A 19,327-nucleotide genomic window follows, 5' to 3' on the forward strand; every position below is an offset into this window, starting at 1 on the left:
AAGTGATTATCCTGTAATTGAAAGCTTGAGTATTAACGAATAAGGCATTCATGAGAAATCATATTTTTATTAAAATCAAATCCCATAATTTTTAGGGCATGTTTCTTAGAACAAACCTTGGATTATGTAGTCTAACTGTTACTCATTGTTCTGTACTTCATGTAAATAATAAATATCTAGTAACATTGTCGCTATTGCAAATACTACTGATTTGTAGCTTTGGAAATGTAAATTTACTGTCTGAGAGAAGGATTCCATATCTAAGTACTTTAAAGATGAATGGTAAGGACATTTGCAGGAAATTTCATTTCTACTGTTAATTTTGCATGTGCTAGCTTCTGTTATCTAAAACCATATAGACATTGATATGATGCTTTAGGGCATGGAAACACATTGACTATGTTATAAAAATGATAAATTTACAAATAAGCTTAAAAGTAAGGGCTAAATAGGTGGCTGGAAGGCAAGCTGATGTGATTTAAGAAGGTTTTTACAAACAGTGATTAGAGACAAAAGCACTCCTACACAATAGCATGCATATTTGTTTGGGGTAGTGGATAAATACCCTTTTGTGCCCATTTTGCTAACAACCCCATCCTTATTGTACAGTAACACAGAACAAGCTGTAAGAAGCCACTAGGCTTCCATTCTATCAGATATAGGTGCAGTTAAGGAAATAAGAGGCAGATGTGCAAAGCTCATTTAGGGAGACAATTGCTGTAATTGATCAGCTATTCCCATGCTCAAGTGCTAGAGGATCAGAAAGATTAATGAGATACTTATCACCTGCAGGCTACTTCCACTGTTTGGAAGCTGACAAAGAAAATCCAAACAGAAGACTGAACTCTACGGTTAAGCCAATGCAGGTAGGACAGACACACCAAATATTTCATCATAGATTGTTGTCTGGCTTATTCTGAACTCACCTCTTATTCTGTAAAATTAAAACAAACCAACCAAATAAACAAACCAAAATAAAACCTCTTTCTGTCACACACATCTTTCAAAATCAGACCTCAGGTGCACTAAAACATGACTAAGGCAAAAAAAACTCTTGGAAACCTATCCCCATGCTAAAATCTTCTAAATTTGTACATGTTTACTTCTGATTTTACATCAAAAGAACAAATGTATCCAGAATAAGCACCATACACAGTTATGAAAAAGAAACCAACTAAATTACATAAAAGTGATTATGCATCAGCAGTAATATCTTTGTATCTTCACCAGGTTTTCAAAAAGAAATCTTGGCATAAAATATATACTTTGAAGAGACATACATAATGAATATTTTCTGGCTTAACTGATTAAATTAGAAGCTCTTAAATTTCAAATACAGTTGGGCATTCTTATGCTACCTGTGCAGCTTCAAACAATATAAAAAAATTTTGGACTGTGCCTAAAATAGCCCAAAGCTAGAATAAATACTCATGATAATCATCCAGATAACAATAATGACCTAGTCCTAATAACACAAAGCTACAGACATGAAAAAACATGATTCTGTTTGAAAGAGTCATAATTGCTTAGACCAAGATTATCTATTTACAATAAGAATATTTATACCCTCTAACTTTTTAATGACATGATAATGATATAGGTCTAAGTGGTCATCTGACCTCAAACTGATGTCCTTTCACTATTCCTCTGGACATTACTTGATAATTTTTATATATCACATCTAATCAACTGCAAGCTTGGATTTAGCATTCCAGCACTGGAAAGGAGATTCAAACTGATTTTGTGAAATTCAGAAAAAGAAACGGATACAGAACTGACATCTGGTTAGCACATCAGCAGGCCCCTTATTTACCAGCTCTTTAATTGCCTGCTGATGAAATAACCCATTGGTAACAGTCATTAACACCTCTCATAACCACTAGTATTAAAAGAGGCTAGTTTCCAGGTCCAAAAGAAACAAATAATTATCTTAGAGACTGTAGCACTTTTTTCATATGAAAATACAGTGAGAATAGGAAAGCCTCATTAAAGAAGGTTACGGTGTCAACAATGCTTGTCTCAGTCTACTGCAGAAATTAAGTGTGCAGCTCTCTACTTATGAATAAGCAGAACTTTGAGTGGTCCAGACAGAAAATGGGGAATCCTGTGTACCTTGATGGTCAGTAAGAAGGAAATAGAAACAGAAATACTTTCTGTTCACCTTTAAGTACTCATATAATACATTCCTTGAAGTAAAACAGAATATAGAAATGCAAAACATTCATAGCAGGGCCACCATTTTGTTTCTTACATATCAGCCCCCTAATCCTACTTCAGGGACTCCTTTCACCCAAAACATGAGGGAAAGTGTGTGCCCTCCATTATATGCTCCATTTCCTCCATCCTAGCTGCCAAGGGCTCTATTGTGCTTCTTCCCATTTTCGCTTCTTCCTGATTGAGCAGTTAAGATTTGAAATAAATAACGATTTTTTTTTTCTATTACACAAAACACAATTAATCTTCAAAATCTACTGTCAGAGTTGTCGTGCAGTCAATAGTAGAGAGTGATAAAAAAAGATCAGACCTAATGGAGGACAGATCTATTTCTGCCTATTAGGAAAAACTGTCAGAATGCAATATCTGGTTGCATTATGAAGATCCCACATCATCAAAAGCTGCAGGAGCAAGTTTAGGAAGAACCCCAATCCCTTTCCTATTTAACTTTTCCTTCATAGACCAGAAAAAAAAGATAATCTTATTACTTTTTCAGTTTCTAGATTTGTAGCCTCCTCTCTTCTAGGAGTCGAAATTGTGTGAATTGACTCATTTCTTTTGGCACAGCACAGGAACAAAAAAATTTCCCTCAGTGCACAGTCTATATCCTGACATATAAAAATTAAAAGAGGGGTAGAAAAGATTTCCTCCCATTTTTCAGACAGTACTGAAGACATAAACTGGTTGAGGTCTCTTCATAAAACTAAAAATAGGATTTGTAGTATGAATCAGAATAAATATCAATTTTCCAATTGATTTTCTAAACTTCAAAGTGCTAAAACCTGCATTTTTTCTTCCTTTTTACCATTTTGCAGGATTTGACAGGAGTTTTCAGTGTGTGCAAAATTTTATTAGTTTTAACATAATGAGGAAAAAAAAAAAGATAACAAGCTTGGAAAAATAACGGCATTTCTGATTGAAAAGAGCACACAAATCTATTTTCAGTTCTCTTCCCCCTCCTCAACTCTAATGAGAAAAAGTATTTGCCACTCAAACTAAAACTGTTGCCTGCATTCTTCAGCAGCAGATAAGTTCTTCCTATACCATCTGTATCAAATGCCATTAAGGAAGCTAATGTAATTACTAAAATACAAGTGGGTATTTCCTGCATACAGCAAGGTTAAAAAGGTCACTGTTGAACTGAATGGAGTGCGCGCTTTTTACATTTGCTGTTCTTCAGTAGTTTTCTTCATGGTCTATTCTCAGTCCATTAAATATAGCCATCAAAATTCAGCAATTTGATGGCAACAATGACCACATATATGGATGCAAAAACTGGAAGCATCAAGTGCATGACCTTGGCTAATCTGGAATAAATGATGTATGCCTGGCAATTATCTTGAAATGCTATGGTTTACTTGACTTCTTTTTCAGTGTTCTTCTGTTGGCCCAAAGATATGCTAATTATTCCTTTTCACTATGACTTATTAATGTCTAAAAAAAGATTAATTTCAACTATACTGTTTTAGTCATGCCTGTGGCATTAATGAAGTCATGGGTTCAAAACTTCCAAGTCACCATGCTGAACTAGTCAGTGTGAATTTACATTTTGAAGAAATATAATGTAGGCTGATAAAATCAATTTTTAAAAAAAAATCCTCATGAAATAAGATCATGGTTTTGAACTTCTTTTTATTATTATTAATACAATGTGTGTATGAGTCTAACTGAATACCACGACAATTTCATCTGGTATTTATCAAGGTTTGCCTGCATTTTCTTTCAATGATTTTACTTTGTGTCAACTTAAACCCTTATTGGAACTGGAATCAATTGTAATACTAGAAAAAACAAAATGTAAATCTTTTTATAGCTCATGTTCAACTTCGAAAAAAAATGCAATTAACAAAACTTTAGAGCTTTTAGAAATCTTTCACTCAATTATAGCTTCTGCTTATCTGAAAAATCTCAGGTATGGCTAGGTAAAATGTTTGAGAAAGTTGAATCCATTTAACTCAGTTCAGAGAAAAATTGGTCTTTATTACTCCTCTACAGCATGTCATCAAAACTATAGGAGCTTTGTATAGTACAAGACACTTACGAAAAATACACACATGCTATTAAATCCATTATTCTAGTAATGTGAAAAATGAGTAAATTGTACCTAGAAATGAGCAAAAAGACCTAAAAGAAGAAACACAGAACAAAAAATAGAGAAAACACTGTAATTCTTTGCAACTTTTTTTTTTTGGTAAGGTAAGCTTTTTTTTATTTCCTACTGATATAGTCTTCCATGTCCCTTAAACAAAACTCTACTATTTCAAATTCTTTCAAAATGTTCATAACAATTATGGGTAATTCTTACTGTGATATCTCTTTCCATAATCCTCAGTGATTTCTATGCCATGAGACAGAGTAGGAATTTTCTACAATTAATTACCAGTCACATCTTAGGTTTTCATTTTTTTCCCTTCTACTTTGTTCAGCATTTGTTAGGAATGGCACAACAAAGTTTCAAGGACATTTCTCCCTGGGCACAGAAACTAAAGCATGTTTTGGCTGTGAAACTACTAGGACAAAAGTTATGGTGATGTTTTGGTTGGAAATGTGAGTTTTCCTTACATTTTATTTGCTCATTCTAAACCTCTTTCTTCAGCAAATTCTGGCACATGATTTCTTGAAATATATTTCTAAATGCAATTTATAATACAGAAATAACAGGACTCCTTTTTTGACCAAAAAAGTTATTTGGATAATTTAAATCTACATTATTCCCTCTCTTCCATACGCTGTCACTCAGAGAAAATTAGATTCAAATTAATGTTTTTCTTGAATTATCAAGTTCCTGGGGAGTTCCCTAAAGACCTGAAAGGAGAGAGTATGGAGAGAAAATAGAAGATTGGTGAAAAATTTGGAAGTAAATGCTAAGTATGCAAAACTTAAACTGAAACAACAGATGTTCTTATTCCAAACCAAGCAATTATTGGGGAGGCAGGGGGAAGCTATGTATTAAACAGAATGCAAAGCTTTGCAAGATTACACTCAAAATTGATTTTAGAACCATACATATGTCACACATTTTGTAGGCATTTAAATTACACTAATGGTCCTTATGAAAAGCAAAGGCTGGGAAATATTCAGGATTTGAAAAAAGTCTGCAGATGGAAATCACAGCCATGTTGCAAAATAATTATAACTTTGCTTTTACTAGATGAAAGAAAACACTATTCCAAAGACACAACTCACAAAAATAACAAAGTCAGGGCTATGGATTTAACAATTCCTTCAGCAGCCTTGACTGACATTATCGCCAACTCTAGGGACCATGAAGGATGGCTGTATTAGTACTCCAGACATTCTTTGTACGGGCAAATCTCCTTTACAGAACAGAAGAGTGATACAGAAAAATGCAGTGAATGTGAATTTGACTCTGTTTTTTAGTTGATCAAAACAGTTACAATTCTTAAAGGATTTTTTGGTTATGGTGAAAGATACTGCATATTACAAGCAATTGTCTTTTTATCTGGTACTGGAAATCTAGGAAAGGTATCATCCAGGTTATCAAATGGAATACCCATAAAATTTTATCATAAATCTTTAGAATGGACATCTTAGGAGAAACATCTCAAATAAACAGTGATAGGTCAAAAAAATCCCCCAAATTTTAACCTGTCCCAACACAACTCAAATGGGTCAGCCCTTTTAGTCAGATCTGTAAAACAAAACAGACCTTAATATTGGGGCAATATTTAAAAGAGTAAGAATGGTATGTAACAGTTTCTTGAATAATTTTATTAAAGTGAGAAAACCTAAATTTCTTCACCATTGCAGTTACTAAAAAGGAATCTAAATATGGACTGGAAAACATCCAGATGGAATCACAGAATGGCAAAAACCCCTGAGAGTGTACCCACAGAGAGGGGATTTATTACAGCACATAGATGATTTAGTTTTTAAAATTACAGACTTTTGTCCAGTAATCCCAAGAGCTGCAATGATGTTGACAAAACTGATGCTAGTGCCACACTACTCTGAAGAGTCCAGCCTTATGCTAACCTGTGGATTTTCAGACAATTTTCATTTAGTGTAATGGGATGCACAAATTCTCATTCATCAAGTGAAAAAGAGACCACTTAATCTATAAAATAAAATCCACTACCACTGTTCAGTTTAATATACTGCAGAAGATTTTCAAAACTGATTCCGTTTTTCATTTAATGCCTGTGGTAAATTTTTATTTGTCCAATGTTCCATTGGAATTTACTTAATATAAGCATTTGTATGTCATTCTCTTAAAACAGTTTCTTCAGACAGAACTCTTTCTAAAAATCTTCCAAATATTTTCAAATATTGTGGGATAGTGAAATAATTTGGTTATCCAAATTATTATCCAACTTCTATAACACAACAGATCTAAAATTTACATCAATCTATCATGCATCAATTGAGAAATTGTTCTAATCAGCATTAACAAAAAAAGAGACAAAAATATTATTTTTATATAAAATAATTCAACACAAATATTAATTATAAGAAAACAATTCCCTATTAAGTTAAGAATTTTTTAATGGTATGACACATATTTACTAGGATTTTTTTTGTAAATTTAATGTATTTCCTCCTCTTCTAGACTACAGGTAAAAACACCCAAATCAATGATCACACTGCACTGCAGTTGATCTAACTAAAATATCTCCAATCTTGAAAAGGTCTGTAAAGTGGAATTATTGCTTTTCTGTCAAAATGTACTTCATTTTCAGGTAGACTTGAGTAAGTTATAAACTTTTTTTTTCAGCAGAAGCCTGGAAAACTCCAATAATTACAGGTTCCAGAAAATCCCAAACACTTTTTTATCTAGAAAGAATCTCAATGAAAAGCATTCCAGATTTTTCCTCCAAAACCAAATTGTCCACTGTGAGAATTCAAATATTATCCTGAAAGTCTTCTAATTTCCCTCTTCATACTAAGATATTATTCAAATAAGTGGCTCACAATTGTCAAAAAATTTCTAACTTAGCTGCTGCCAGGAACATTTCATTTCAATGTAAGGAAGTAAGAAAAACATTTATTGATAAAGACATTTAAAAATTAATTTAAAATGTGACAATTTAAAATATTTTTGAAGTTTTGTCATGTATTTTTTTGTATTTTCCTGGCATTCCTTTCCCAAGAGAGTTGCAAATTTTGTAATTAAATTTGTAGAAAAATTACTAAATAGAAACAAGTGATACCAAAGAAGTTGCCATATATTTAATACATGAAAAAAAGAGGTCGTCTTATTGAAATGAAGAAACATCTACCTCTCCTTTCTCTTTTTTCCTGTCTTTCACCTACTCCCAAATCCGAGTTAGAGGAAATACATTTTGCAAGTATTACTTCAGTAATAAATTATTTTCAAACTATACAAGAAGAAATAGATATTAATTTCACTCACTAACACAAGTAAATGTTTATATTTTATACTTTTACTACAACAATGGTGCTTTCTGCTCATCTCAAGAACCTTTTCCAAGTCTTTCTAAGGTTGTCAAAAGGGACATCCTGGAAAAGATACATCATAGGTATGATCCCAAATAACAGCCTCTAGAATATCAGGATTTCCCTGGAAAGGTGTTACTCAATGCTGTATTTTCCTTAGGTATGAAGCTTTATTTTTACTCCTAAAGTTTATCAACTTTTTCTCTGCTTCAGTCTATAACTTATTCCTATTTGATGCCCTATTTTATGAGCTTATTCCTTTTTGCTTCTCTCCTCTTACAATAAACACAGGAATTAATTTTTGCTTTCTTCTTCCTATTATTTTCTACTAGCTCCTTGTTACATTCTTTCCTATTATTAGGGGGACATGACAAAACTGAAATATGTCCCTGGTGAATGACAAAAAAGGATGGTGAGAAAAGGTTAAGCTGCCCAGCAATAAAACCACTTACTCCTACTGATCCTCCTTACTTTCTAATATTTCTTCTCTTTAGCAATATTGGAGCCACACTGAGTGAACCAGCACAGCTACAAATAGGGAGTATAAGAAAACCTCAGAGCTCATGCAGCTTCCTAAATTTCCAAGGTGACCAAGATGACCCTTATTTTAAGTAGATGTGATCTCCTGAGTAGGAAAACCAATTTTTGTATAAATATAAATGTTTCCTGAGAATTTGATAACAAGAAAAGGAAAATAAAAATCTCCAAGCTGAACTTTGCTGACCTTAGTTGGCTGCCATCAGATCTCGCTTCTGTCCTGAAGCCCTACTGACAAGAGATAATCATTCTGAAACAGTGTCTCTCAAAACACAAAAAACCCTCCGCAGTCATAGATCTCTTGAAATAACTTGTATTTCTTGTGTTTCAGTTTTCTTTATTTACTTGACAGTAACATTGTTATGGGCTCTCTCTAGACCTGCTTTGACATCACTTTGCCATCTTAATTTGACATATCACAACTGTCTCTGTTGTCTGACAAGTTCTTTCAGCATGAGGTTTTCTCATTGCAAGAAAATCTCCACAGACAAGAAGTATAAAAAGACTGAATCATAAAATTCCACACACCATCAGACAAAAAATACAATATAAGAGAATAGATGTTTAGCAGATCTGAGGATCTTTTTTTGAAGGAGGTAAAATTTAACATAAAGTTGCACCGAACACAGTAAAGATATTGTAACCTTAGTTCTTGCAAAAATAATCCCAGGTTATGTAGGGAATCTGTTAATATCTAGGTAAATCAAGCTAGAGGGTTCATTATTGTTTATACTATACTTAACTTTTTTTTTCCAATCAAAAAATGATCTATAAACAGATATTTTTTAAAATTCAGGTGCAGTGGTTTTTCAAATAATTGAGTCTATGGTTTTTGTGCAAGATTCTTTTTTTAAACCTTGAAGGCAAGGAAACAAGTAAATCCATATCTAAAAGAATGAACTGAAGAAGTGCCTTTAAATCATCAGGACCAATAAGGAAACTTTGCAAATTTGGTCACTAATTAAAAGTTTCAGCCTGGGTCATAGAACAGGTGATAAGTAGACAGAAGGTTAAGAATGTAAATGGAAAAACTGTGACCAGCCCTAAATGAGAATAATTTTGTAAAGAACCTGGTCATAGAACACAGACTACATGGAAAAGAATTATTTTACTATGTCTCATGAGAAATACATCTTTCAGGGCATCTCATACAGAGATGTTATTTGCACCCTATAGATTGTCAGAGTTAGGTAGTTCTCTGGAAAACACTGCTGGTGTAATAAAGTAGATTGATTCCATTTTTAAGCCTTCAGAGGACAAGGGCTGGGGCAAATACCAGCCTAACTGTTTCAAGTCCAAAATCAGGCAGAGTCCCCTGCTGAGTTCTGAATGATGAATTAAGTGGAATAAGAACCAAAGAACCTCTGCCTGTGGAGAGCTTCAGTCACAGCATGAACATCCTGTAGATACTGAATACCATTTTGGCATACCACCTCGTTTTTCTTTGGACCTGGACAGTAGAGGAGAAAATAATAAGGGGGGAAAAGGTGGCTGTTCTAAAAAAAAAAAAAATGTTGTACAACTTAGTCCAGTGTTACCATTCAGCACTGCTGTATAGTTGATATGATGAGTCCACCTACAGGCTGTATTACAGCAGTGCCTGCACATGTTAAGAACTTTCTCCAGAATATTTGAAAAATTATTTCCTTGAAATAACTTTAAATAGGTCTCTTACTACTCTTTTTTTTTTTTAGTAGGTTAGTAGGAAAATTCACTAGAAAAAATATTTCCCAGTAAAGCTGGAAGTTAAAGCAAGAAAAGAGACAGAACTGGATTACAAAAAAGATGGACTATCAAGGAGGGTAATAGGGAGATGGACATCAGGGAGGGTATTTTTATAGAATTCTAAGGCAAAAAGACCAGTCCTTTCTAGGCCTTTTGGCTTCCAAATGGACTACAGGCTACCAGCTTGAAAAAGAAATTTATGAGAAAGTGGCTAATACTGCTGAAGTAAATGGGACCCAGGGATCACAAACAATTATCTCCTTTTCTTACTCTTTAAAAGCTACAATATTTTGTGCATTTCATTATGTGCTTTAAAAAATTGTAATTGGTGCTCTTCACTTTGTAATAATAAAGTGTTATGATAAGTAACACTGTATCATAAGTGTTATGATAGCACTTTCAACAGTAATTTAGTAACTTCAAACATCTAGTGGCCTCTATATTTTCAAGGATAACTTTCAGAGTTTCCTTCCATTAAACCTGACTGTATATTGTTACCAGCTTTTGCTTTCCTGAAGGTACATATTTACTAATTTTTTACATCTGCACTCTCCTAACTAAACGTTACAATTAGTCTCACAATTTCAGTCATTTTTTTCCTTCCATTGTCAAAGCAACAGAAGAACCCTAATTTCTGTCTAATGGGAATTCTTTACATTTTGGAATGTAAAGACATCTTGATTATTAATCAATGTAATAATGATAATCTAATGAATGACATAAAATCTTGAGTGCCAACAACAATTTCTACCCTTAAGTTACACTGGGACCACACAAGTCAGAGACAGAGGAGAGGGCATGAGCAGTTAACCTCTGTTCCACAGTCTAATACATCTTAGTAAGTGTCCAACTCATTAGACAGGGATAGAGTGGCTCATATGTGTAATTAATTATTGGCAGGTTTACTTTCAAAAAGGTGCCAGATGCTATGCATTTCCTAGTTGCTATCTGGATCTCTGATCTATAATGTTTCCTGCCATGTTAAACATCTGCTCAGAACATAGTTCTGCACACAGGAACTTCAGTAAATCAAGAGTTAAATCAAAATTGAATGAATGTGTATCCTCTTTTGGTGTTTGCAATGATATCCCTTTAAAGATGTCATAAAGGAATATTATGTGAAGAAAAATGTTCTGTAACTTGTGTTGGGGTCATTATAGTTTGAAGATTCCAATGTGGGTAAATAAGAGAGACTTTTGTGGCATCCGCACTTCAGCTGTCTGATTTGGCATCTGTCTTGTCAATAGTAACCTACTTCTAAAGAAACTTTGTAAGTTGCAAAACTTTGAACCTTGACTCTCTGGAGTAAGTGTAAATAAATAGGCAAATTTGAATATACATTTAGTCCTTCAGCATTTCTTTGTTCCTACCAAAGTCTTCTGGAAAACTGGTGATGTTTTCTGTCTTCATGTGTGCCTGACTTATTGATATTTTTTAGTAAAACCCATGATCAGTCCCAAAATGTGTGCAGAAACATGAGCACACTGTGGAGCCTTTCAGCCAGATACTAGGAACTAATAAAACCAACCCTAGACAGAGAACTTCTTAAAACAAATTTCTGACATGCCTATAATTGCACATCAGTTTGAAATTCATGAACTTTCTCTTTTTCCTCCTTATGAATGGGTTAAAATGTGTGCAAGTAGCTTTTCAAGCAGCAGCAGTATTTTAAATTCTATCTGCTGGAGGATTTAATGCCCTGTTTCGAAATGACCTATGGTTTTCTTCATGGTAAAAACCTAATCTTGCAAATTGCTTACAGAAATTCTTAAAGCTAAAAAGAAAAACAAAAACTTTAACTTACTGAAGAAAAGCATTCTCTATAAATCATTATTATTCCAACCTCATTTTCTATGAATTTCAGACAGTAGTGTAATTTTTTCTGGGATCTTTCTGCAAATCTTCATAGTGAAGACAAAAAGTAATCTATGAATAGGAATCCTACTACCACAAATTCAGAAAAACTGTCTTACAGAGGATTGGGTCAGGAAATTCACTGGATTTAACTGCACTGTGTTAAACATGCAGTATCACCTCTTCCTAGATAGAGAAGAAGGTACACTTAGTCAGTTTGGGCACAAGGAAAGGAAGGAGTGGCATGTGGCACAGCAAAAAAGTACATTATGAACTTAGCTTTGAAAATCAACTTAGAGTTCCTGACCCAGTACAACCAAATAAAGCAGAAGGTTCCTCATCCTTACTGAGCAGAGTGATCATGTCCAGTGAGACACCTATTGCAAATGACACTGGCCTGACCCCTCCGCTGAAAGTTTTAACAATCCCCTTGATGTCCAGCAGGGATTCCCTGATGTCTAATAAGGCTGAGTTCCTACTGCTCCCACAGTCCTGCTTTATCAATTGCTTTCCTGCTCCTTATGCTGCAATGCCCACACTATTGTTTCAACAGAGTATATTATACAGTATATTACAAATGAATCAGCTGTGATTATTTTGAGTTATTATTCAGTTTTCCATTCCTTTACTAAACAATCATGGCATACCTCAAATAATAGTGCAGAGAAAATATTGAGGGTGAGTAAGAAACATCCTAACCCAAGAGAGGGGATATTTTTTGTAAACAGATGTTTATATTTGGGAATATTGTGCAAAAATAACATCTTTTAAGCAACCTCTGTTAAACTGGCCAACACATTGAAAAGTTATCAAGAAACTAAAAGGCTGATCCTCCTCACTTAGTACAATCACAACAATCACATAAGTTTCATGTTCTCAAAAAAATAAGATTAAAGTACATATATAGCTATGCAGTCATATAATTGCAAGAGATCTCTGAAATCTGAGACACAGCTAGAGCTGGCATGAGCTTACATGAGGCTTCCCTGAAAAGACATAAATTCATTATGCAGAGAAAATGTCTCATACTAAAATAACCTTCAAGGTAATGATTAAAGAACTTCTACAAAAAATGGAAATCAATTTATATATATATATATACACATGATCACACATATAAAAAAATCAGAAGAAAGGCTTATTTCATAAAGTGGCATAAACACTGACCATCTTTGATGCCTCAAGGGAAAATGACATATTCTTGACTGCATCTACAGTTAAGATGCAATCAACTGCAGAGCAGGGAAAAAGCACACTGATTTTTTTACTGATTTCTGCAGGTGGCTAGCTGACATTGAAGTACACCTGTCTATCACCATGTGAACAAATGCAGTCATGATGATGTTAAAGCAAATTAAGGTTAATGCAGACTATTCTTCCTTCCATGATGTGGCACAGAGAAAATGGTGATTCACATGCTCAAAAGTCACAAAGAAGTTCCAAAAGCATCCAGCAAATACATGACATTTTTCCTCTTGAGAAGTTGGATTGATGACTACATTTAGAAAAAAGTTTTGAAATAGTTATAATGACTATGAGTAGCATCAATTGCAATAATTGAGGGTAAGCGCTATTATAGTTTTCCAATCATATTTACCCTCCTCAGGCATTCTCTTGATGGAAACTCTAAAGCTTCCTGTAGTATTTAACTTCTTTTTACGTCTTTTTGATACATTGAACATATCAAGCTCCTAACCTAGTACTTCATACCTCTGCAGTGTGTGCATCATTCTTGAAGCGCTGACTATGGAACAAGATAGTGGGAGTTTAACCAAATTTATGCATAGAAATGAAATCACTCATCTGTTCTTCCAAGGCACTGGACAAGTCTTTGCTGTCTCAGCAATGAGCCAAGGGAGCCAAACATCCCAATTATTTTGGCAATCCCTCTATTCTTTGCATGACTTTGTCCCCATCGCCTTGGATCCTTAGGATGGGTATAAGTCTGTTCTTTGCTCCTAGAAGTTGGACTCAGCATCTGGCTATGTTGAAATCTGGCTTTTTCTTGAGTTTTGGTTAGTCCAGAAAGTGATTCAATATATCTCTCCAATGCAATGCCTTTGTTATATCTTCACCTTAGCACTTAGTTTTGCCAGGAACAATTCAACACTATAAAAAAGACTGTTAATAAAAATAGCAAAAGGAGACAAAATATCAGATTATAGAAATTTCAGCACCATAAATAGCTTAAAGCTTTATTTACTAGCTGTTAATTTGAGTTAATACAAATTTTAAAATAATAAAATTATTTATTTATTCCTTTCCCCTCTTACTTGCTAATATTAATTAAATTATTTATTTTGTTCAAAATGTTGGCTAAATGCTGTCCTACATACTGGTAGGGCAATTACTTTATTTTTAGTTAAGCTGGAAGAAAGCATGCCTGGACATACAAATGAAAATGTTTTGGATGTGGCAGAGTGAGATAAAAGAATGAGAGAATAAAATGTACAGGGAAAAAAGTTCTGCAGGAACAAGCATTTTTCTGCTTTGCAGCATCTGTGGTCCTGAACACAGTAATACAAAGGTCATGAAAAGTTTCTAAGAGAAACTAAAGGGGCATGTTAAGCTTCAAAAAAGTAAATTTTCCCCAGAAAGTATAAGGGATTTCCAGATTATCATAGTATCTAAAGGAAAATGGTTGTCCTGCTTTTCCTAATAAAACATTCAGTATTATTCAAGAAAATCAGAAACTAATTGTGCCAGTATCGGTAGATGCCACAGTGATGTCTGATGTCACACTTGGGGTCTTGGGGAGCTTTTAGAATAGTGTCATTTAGCACCCAAGTTTTATCTGTGGTTTCCAAAGGAATGTTTTGGGCAATTTTTCAATTGTTTCAAGAAACCTCCTGTCAAACATGATACAAAGCTAGTCCATCACCACCTCTACTGAATATTTTCATAGAGCCATGTGGTGAGTTAATGAGGAAAAACAGATCCTGCTTCTATCAGCGCAAAAACATTCTCTCTGTCATCTGACTTTAATTGTGCCTGTATCAGAAAGATATCAAATGCACAGCAAGGAATTAATCAGAGATCCTTTGGAGAAGGGCTACCTGGCTGACCTTCTACCCAGCTAGTGACACTGCAAAGTAAAAGCATCAGTGAAGTTTCTTTGGTACCTCACTCAAGAGAAGGGAAAGCATTCTATGTGACTGTGTTTCAGTCGTGGATCTATTCTTACAGTTCCAGACACTCCAAGAATAGCTCTAGTGGAAATACTTTTAGCCATCTGTGCTTGACAAAAAGAGGATATAGCTTTTCTTTCAGCCACAGATCAGATTACACTTGCCTGTAACATTTTCACCTAAAAGCTAGAATGTTGTCATGCACTTTACATGGAGGGAATTTGCAGACCATATGGAAACTAGTTAGCGAAAACATATCTGTGCAAGTGTTAAATGGAACTCCACAATGAGCTCTGCTAAGCTCAAATACGTGGCCTACACGTATTGCATGTTTGTTTCCAATTAGATTCTGTACAGACAATTTTAACCTTTGCAACTTCTGTTCTTGGAGGCATTGGAAGAACCTTAGTTGACAAACCACAGCAGTGTTGGGCTGGTTCTGGTATACTCTGTTTGAAGCTATTTGTATTCAAATGCAAAAAGGCCCCTTTTAACCTATCACTGACAATATTTTCTTCTCATAAAATATTCTGAGAAGTTGATGAAACATTTGAAATTCAATGGAGTGTAAGATACCTTTGAAGAAAGAATTGGTTTTAGAGATAGGAGCAAATAACTATTTCAGTATAACTATTTCAGTAATTAGTAATTTAGTAATTTTAGTAGAGCTAATAGACGAGGAATTTTACCGATAAATATATTGTGCAATGTCAGATTACTACCTGATGGGTTCCTCTGTTACCAGTCACATTTAGGAATTTACCAGAGCAAGAGAAATGAATAATTTCAAGTATTAGTGGCCAAAGTTTTTGGTCTAGACTGACCAAAGATCATTGCAGCCTGTTCATTTCAACTCCACTCAAAAGTTAAGAAGGCCCTAAGACATTAAGCATAATTTACTCAAACAATAGATCAACCAGTCTCCCATAGGACAGAATGATGATAAAGCCTGATGGAAAAGGATATGACTTCAAGATTTTTCAACAAAGATTTGAGGCAGCTGCACTACAACAAAAAGGTGAAATCATACCTAAGCTGTATTCACATTTCCAAAAATATATTGACAACAGCTATCATAAAGCATCAGATATTCAGGAAAATTTGTATGATTAACCTGGTTTAGAAGTTTTAAAATTAATTTTGTTTTCCGCTTCCTTTTGTTTTGTGCTTTTCAGTATGCAGTCAGCTACAAGTCTGTGTACATTCTTACCAAATCTGAAAATCATTTAGCATTTCTTACAAGCACGCACTAGAAAGAGCCTCAGGAAAAAGCACACGGCATCAAGGATGTCTTACAGTACTCTGATTTTACCAAAATGTGATAGGGGAGAAACTTCATACCATGAGGAGGTTTTGAAAAAGAGCGAAGAAGAAAAGGTTATCTTAAACTTGAAAGTACATCCTTCATAGAACACAACAGATATTTTTACGGTGATCAATTTAAAAAACAGACAAGTGCTTAAGACTTAAAGTTTATTTGCTCCTTTTTGATTCTTATAACTAAAACCTTTACATATAAAGTAACAAAACAAACCATTGCATATATAAGTGTCAAGTTAATTACTACTTGCAGTAAAAAAAAAAAAACCAAAAAAACCCCACCAAATTTCTATTATCAAAGCCCCACAGGAATTGTATGCACTCTTATATCCTGAATAACACCCCTAAATCCCTCTTTCTTTGAGTCGTTACCCGGATTTCAAATACTTCAAGATTACCCTTGGCTTTCAGTAAGGAATGACAGAAAACTTCTCAAAATAAATCAGGTATCAGAATAAGAGAGAATTTGGAATTCTCTTTCAAAGGCATCTTTACGAGGCAAGAATTCAGTTTAGTTGAGAAAAAGGGTCTCATGGAGGCAATTAAGAGATAAAAGATCAGAAGTACACAATGACTATAAAAGCAATTCTGAATCCTCCGTTAAGAAGAAAAAAAGCCCAAGTATTTCAGAGGTGGAAAAGAAAAATTCAAGTCTCACAATGTAAAAATCTATGGTGTGCTTGGATGGTTTTACTTCCCAGATTTCTATTTCAATATCTTGGGAAGAAAGGATTGGTTTTTAGAAATCAGGAATGAGAGACTGATTGAAGAGAAGGTGAGATATAAAATTAAAGAAAAATGATGTAGAGGACATTGCTTGTTTTGGAATTCAGTATTTGGTTTGTGACCAATGTTTTCTGATTTCGAATTGGGTGGCTAAGTCATAGATAGGGAGCAAAATAGGGGCAAAATATGAAATGACACTCCAAGCAGTTATCAGAAAAATGCTATATGCCAAAAACAATTCAACAAAACTTTTCTCTATGGATAAATAGTGAGATTAAATATGGCTGTATAGTTGTGAGATTCCTGTGACCTCTAGCATTTCAGTCTTTGTCATATCCTGGGAACTGTTATCGCCTTGTTCATGCTACAGATCTGACAAAAATACAAAAGCAGAATGACATCAATGAAGAATTTTTAAAATCAGTTAAAGAACTCAGGAGAACCAAGACAATTTTAGTGATAGTTTATAAAAGTTATTCTGCAATTAATCAATTGCCAAATGGAAAAGGATAATACTGCTACAAATTTTGCGACCAATTTCACTGAAATAAGAGACTTAAGAATGTAGCCCATAAATTATCTTAGTCATCGTAACGTGAATCTCAGACCATTAATTTTGGTGTCATTAAGTGAGAAGTGCAACTTAATCACAAGCTATAAAACTAACAATAAACAATACCTGAAGCTTCTGAGTACTCTAAGCTACTACTATACCATTCCTCGGTATTATTCAACAATAATATTATTAAACAATAAGAAGATGAAAGAAAAGAAGGTTGTAGAAAATTTCAGTTACAAGATGTAAATATTTCTAGTAACAAGAGCCAACACTGTGAGATGTAATCATGGAATTACCATAGGAAAAACTGCACACGAACATTTAGGTAAAACACATGTATAATAGAAGGGGGTTTGGAATTTAAACACAAAGCTGTTTTTTTCTGTGTAGATCTTTCCATACTATAAGCCTTGTCAGAATGAGACTTTTTCCTCTCAATTAACAGCAATACTGCGTGTCAGAAGAATCCTGAAAGGAAAAAGTTTACTTGGCTGAATATATTTGTCTGAATACATGACCTGTGCATGTTGATGCAAATTCCCCCTTCACTATTTTAGCTGCACTAGTACTGATTCATTACTTTCTTCATGAGCTTGTCATATTTGCATGCTGTCTATAACTTCTGCATTAATCCCTGCCTCATTTGTGAGGCAAATTTTCTAACTATGAAGTGGTGAAGATAGCACATAAACCCCATAAAAATCCTTGAAAGTGGTCAAGGATACTTTTCTTTAAAATTTAGCAGTTTTTTTCCCCCTCTTTATGTGCCTTTGTGAATTGACCTGCCTGAGGAAAAAACAGTCCTACCAAATACAGATACAATGTTAGAGCATGGTCTTCTTTTTACTTTCTTCTGTGGGAGTAGTTTACACTTTTTAATTGCATTTTCACTACTTTCTCAAAGTCAGGCTGAAGCACTGAATTAATCTGAAGACAGAAAGGCGAACTATGGAGATTATTTTGTGACAGGATGTATCATTACACAGCATCTCAGGGGAATAAAAGGATATAAAAGCTATCATTTTTAACTTGAAATGAAATTAACTGCAAAGAACTGAAATCACAATGTATTAAGAACTGATTAATTATTTTGTCAAAAATAGTTATATGAAGTCTAGTGAAAATAAAAAATTGTTCATATCAAATGAATAATAGTTAAAATAATATAATCTCATGACAGAACAGTACCTTCAATCAACAGCTCTTGTCCATGGCTACCCAATAATGTTCGAGATAGGAAAGGGGCAAAATCAACAAAAATTTCTCGCAGGAGAGGGGCCACCTTTTCTAAAGCTCTTTCAAGCTTTGCAGTGATACTGTGAAAAAAAAGAGACCATGATTGTAAGAAAACTTCACAATAGAAGCTAAATTATGTCAAATCACACCTGTTTTAAAAGTTTCTGTAAGCTTCTTTAGAAAAGAGGATGATCATAATTTGATCAAACTTTACAGTTTTTAAATGGCTTTAAGTAAATGGAAATGTCATGTCAGAGTAAGCAGTATGTCAGCCTCATAAATTCCACAGTATTTGCAGAGTACTCCAGAACAAGTAAAATTGTTATTATCCTTTTCAAATACAAGTCTGGTTTTTGCCTCTCCAGTTTAACACAAACCTTTGTTTGTTCAGGAGGGGTTGAGTGTCTTCTTCCATCGCCTAGTGCTCCATTTATAAACTTCTTACTTTCCAATATGTACTATCATTATTGAATAAAGAAAATAAACCAGCCAACTGAAAAAATACTTTAATGAAGTTTTAGTGTCTGGCATAATTTAAACAAGGTAGACCCTTCAGTTGAAAAACTCAGACTTTTCAGAGAAGTGTTATTTTAGCAAACACATCCTTGGT

At 34.1% G+C, this 19,327-nt stretch overlaps 1 protein-coding gene across 5 annotated transcripts in view; it reads right to left on the bottom strand.

The window, feature by feature from the left end:
- The window catches only part of NBEA (neurobeachin), a 458,173-nt gene that overhangs the window by 247,597 nt on the left and 191,249 nt on the right, over positions 1-19,327 (bottom strand). For all 5 annotated transcript variants that reach the window (XM_054514098.1, XM_036391661.2, XM_036391637.2 and 2 more), the window contains one exon: positions 18,670-18,797. In XM_054514098.1, coding sequence (XP_054370073.1) covers positions 18,670-18,797 — 128 coding nt within the window. The remainder of the gene's footprint in view (positions 1-18,669; positions 18,798-19,327) is intronic.

The sequence above is a fragment of the Molothrus ater genome, chromosome 2 (assembly GCF_012460135.2).
Source record: "Molothrus ater isolate BHLD 08-10-18 breed brown headed cowbird chromosome 2, BPBGC_Mater_1.1, whole genome shotgun sequence".
Classification (NCBI taxonomy): domain Eukaryota; kingdom Metazoa; phylum Chordata; class Aves; order Passeriformes; family Icteridae; genus Molothrus; species Molothrus ater.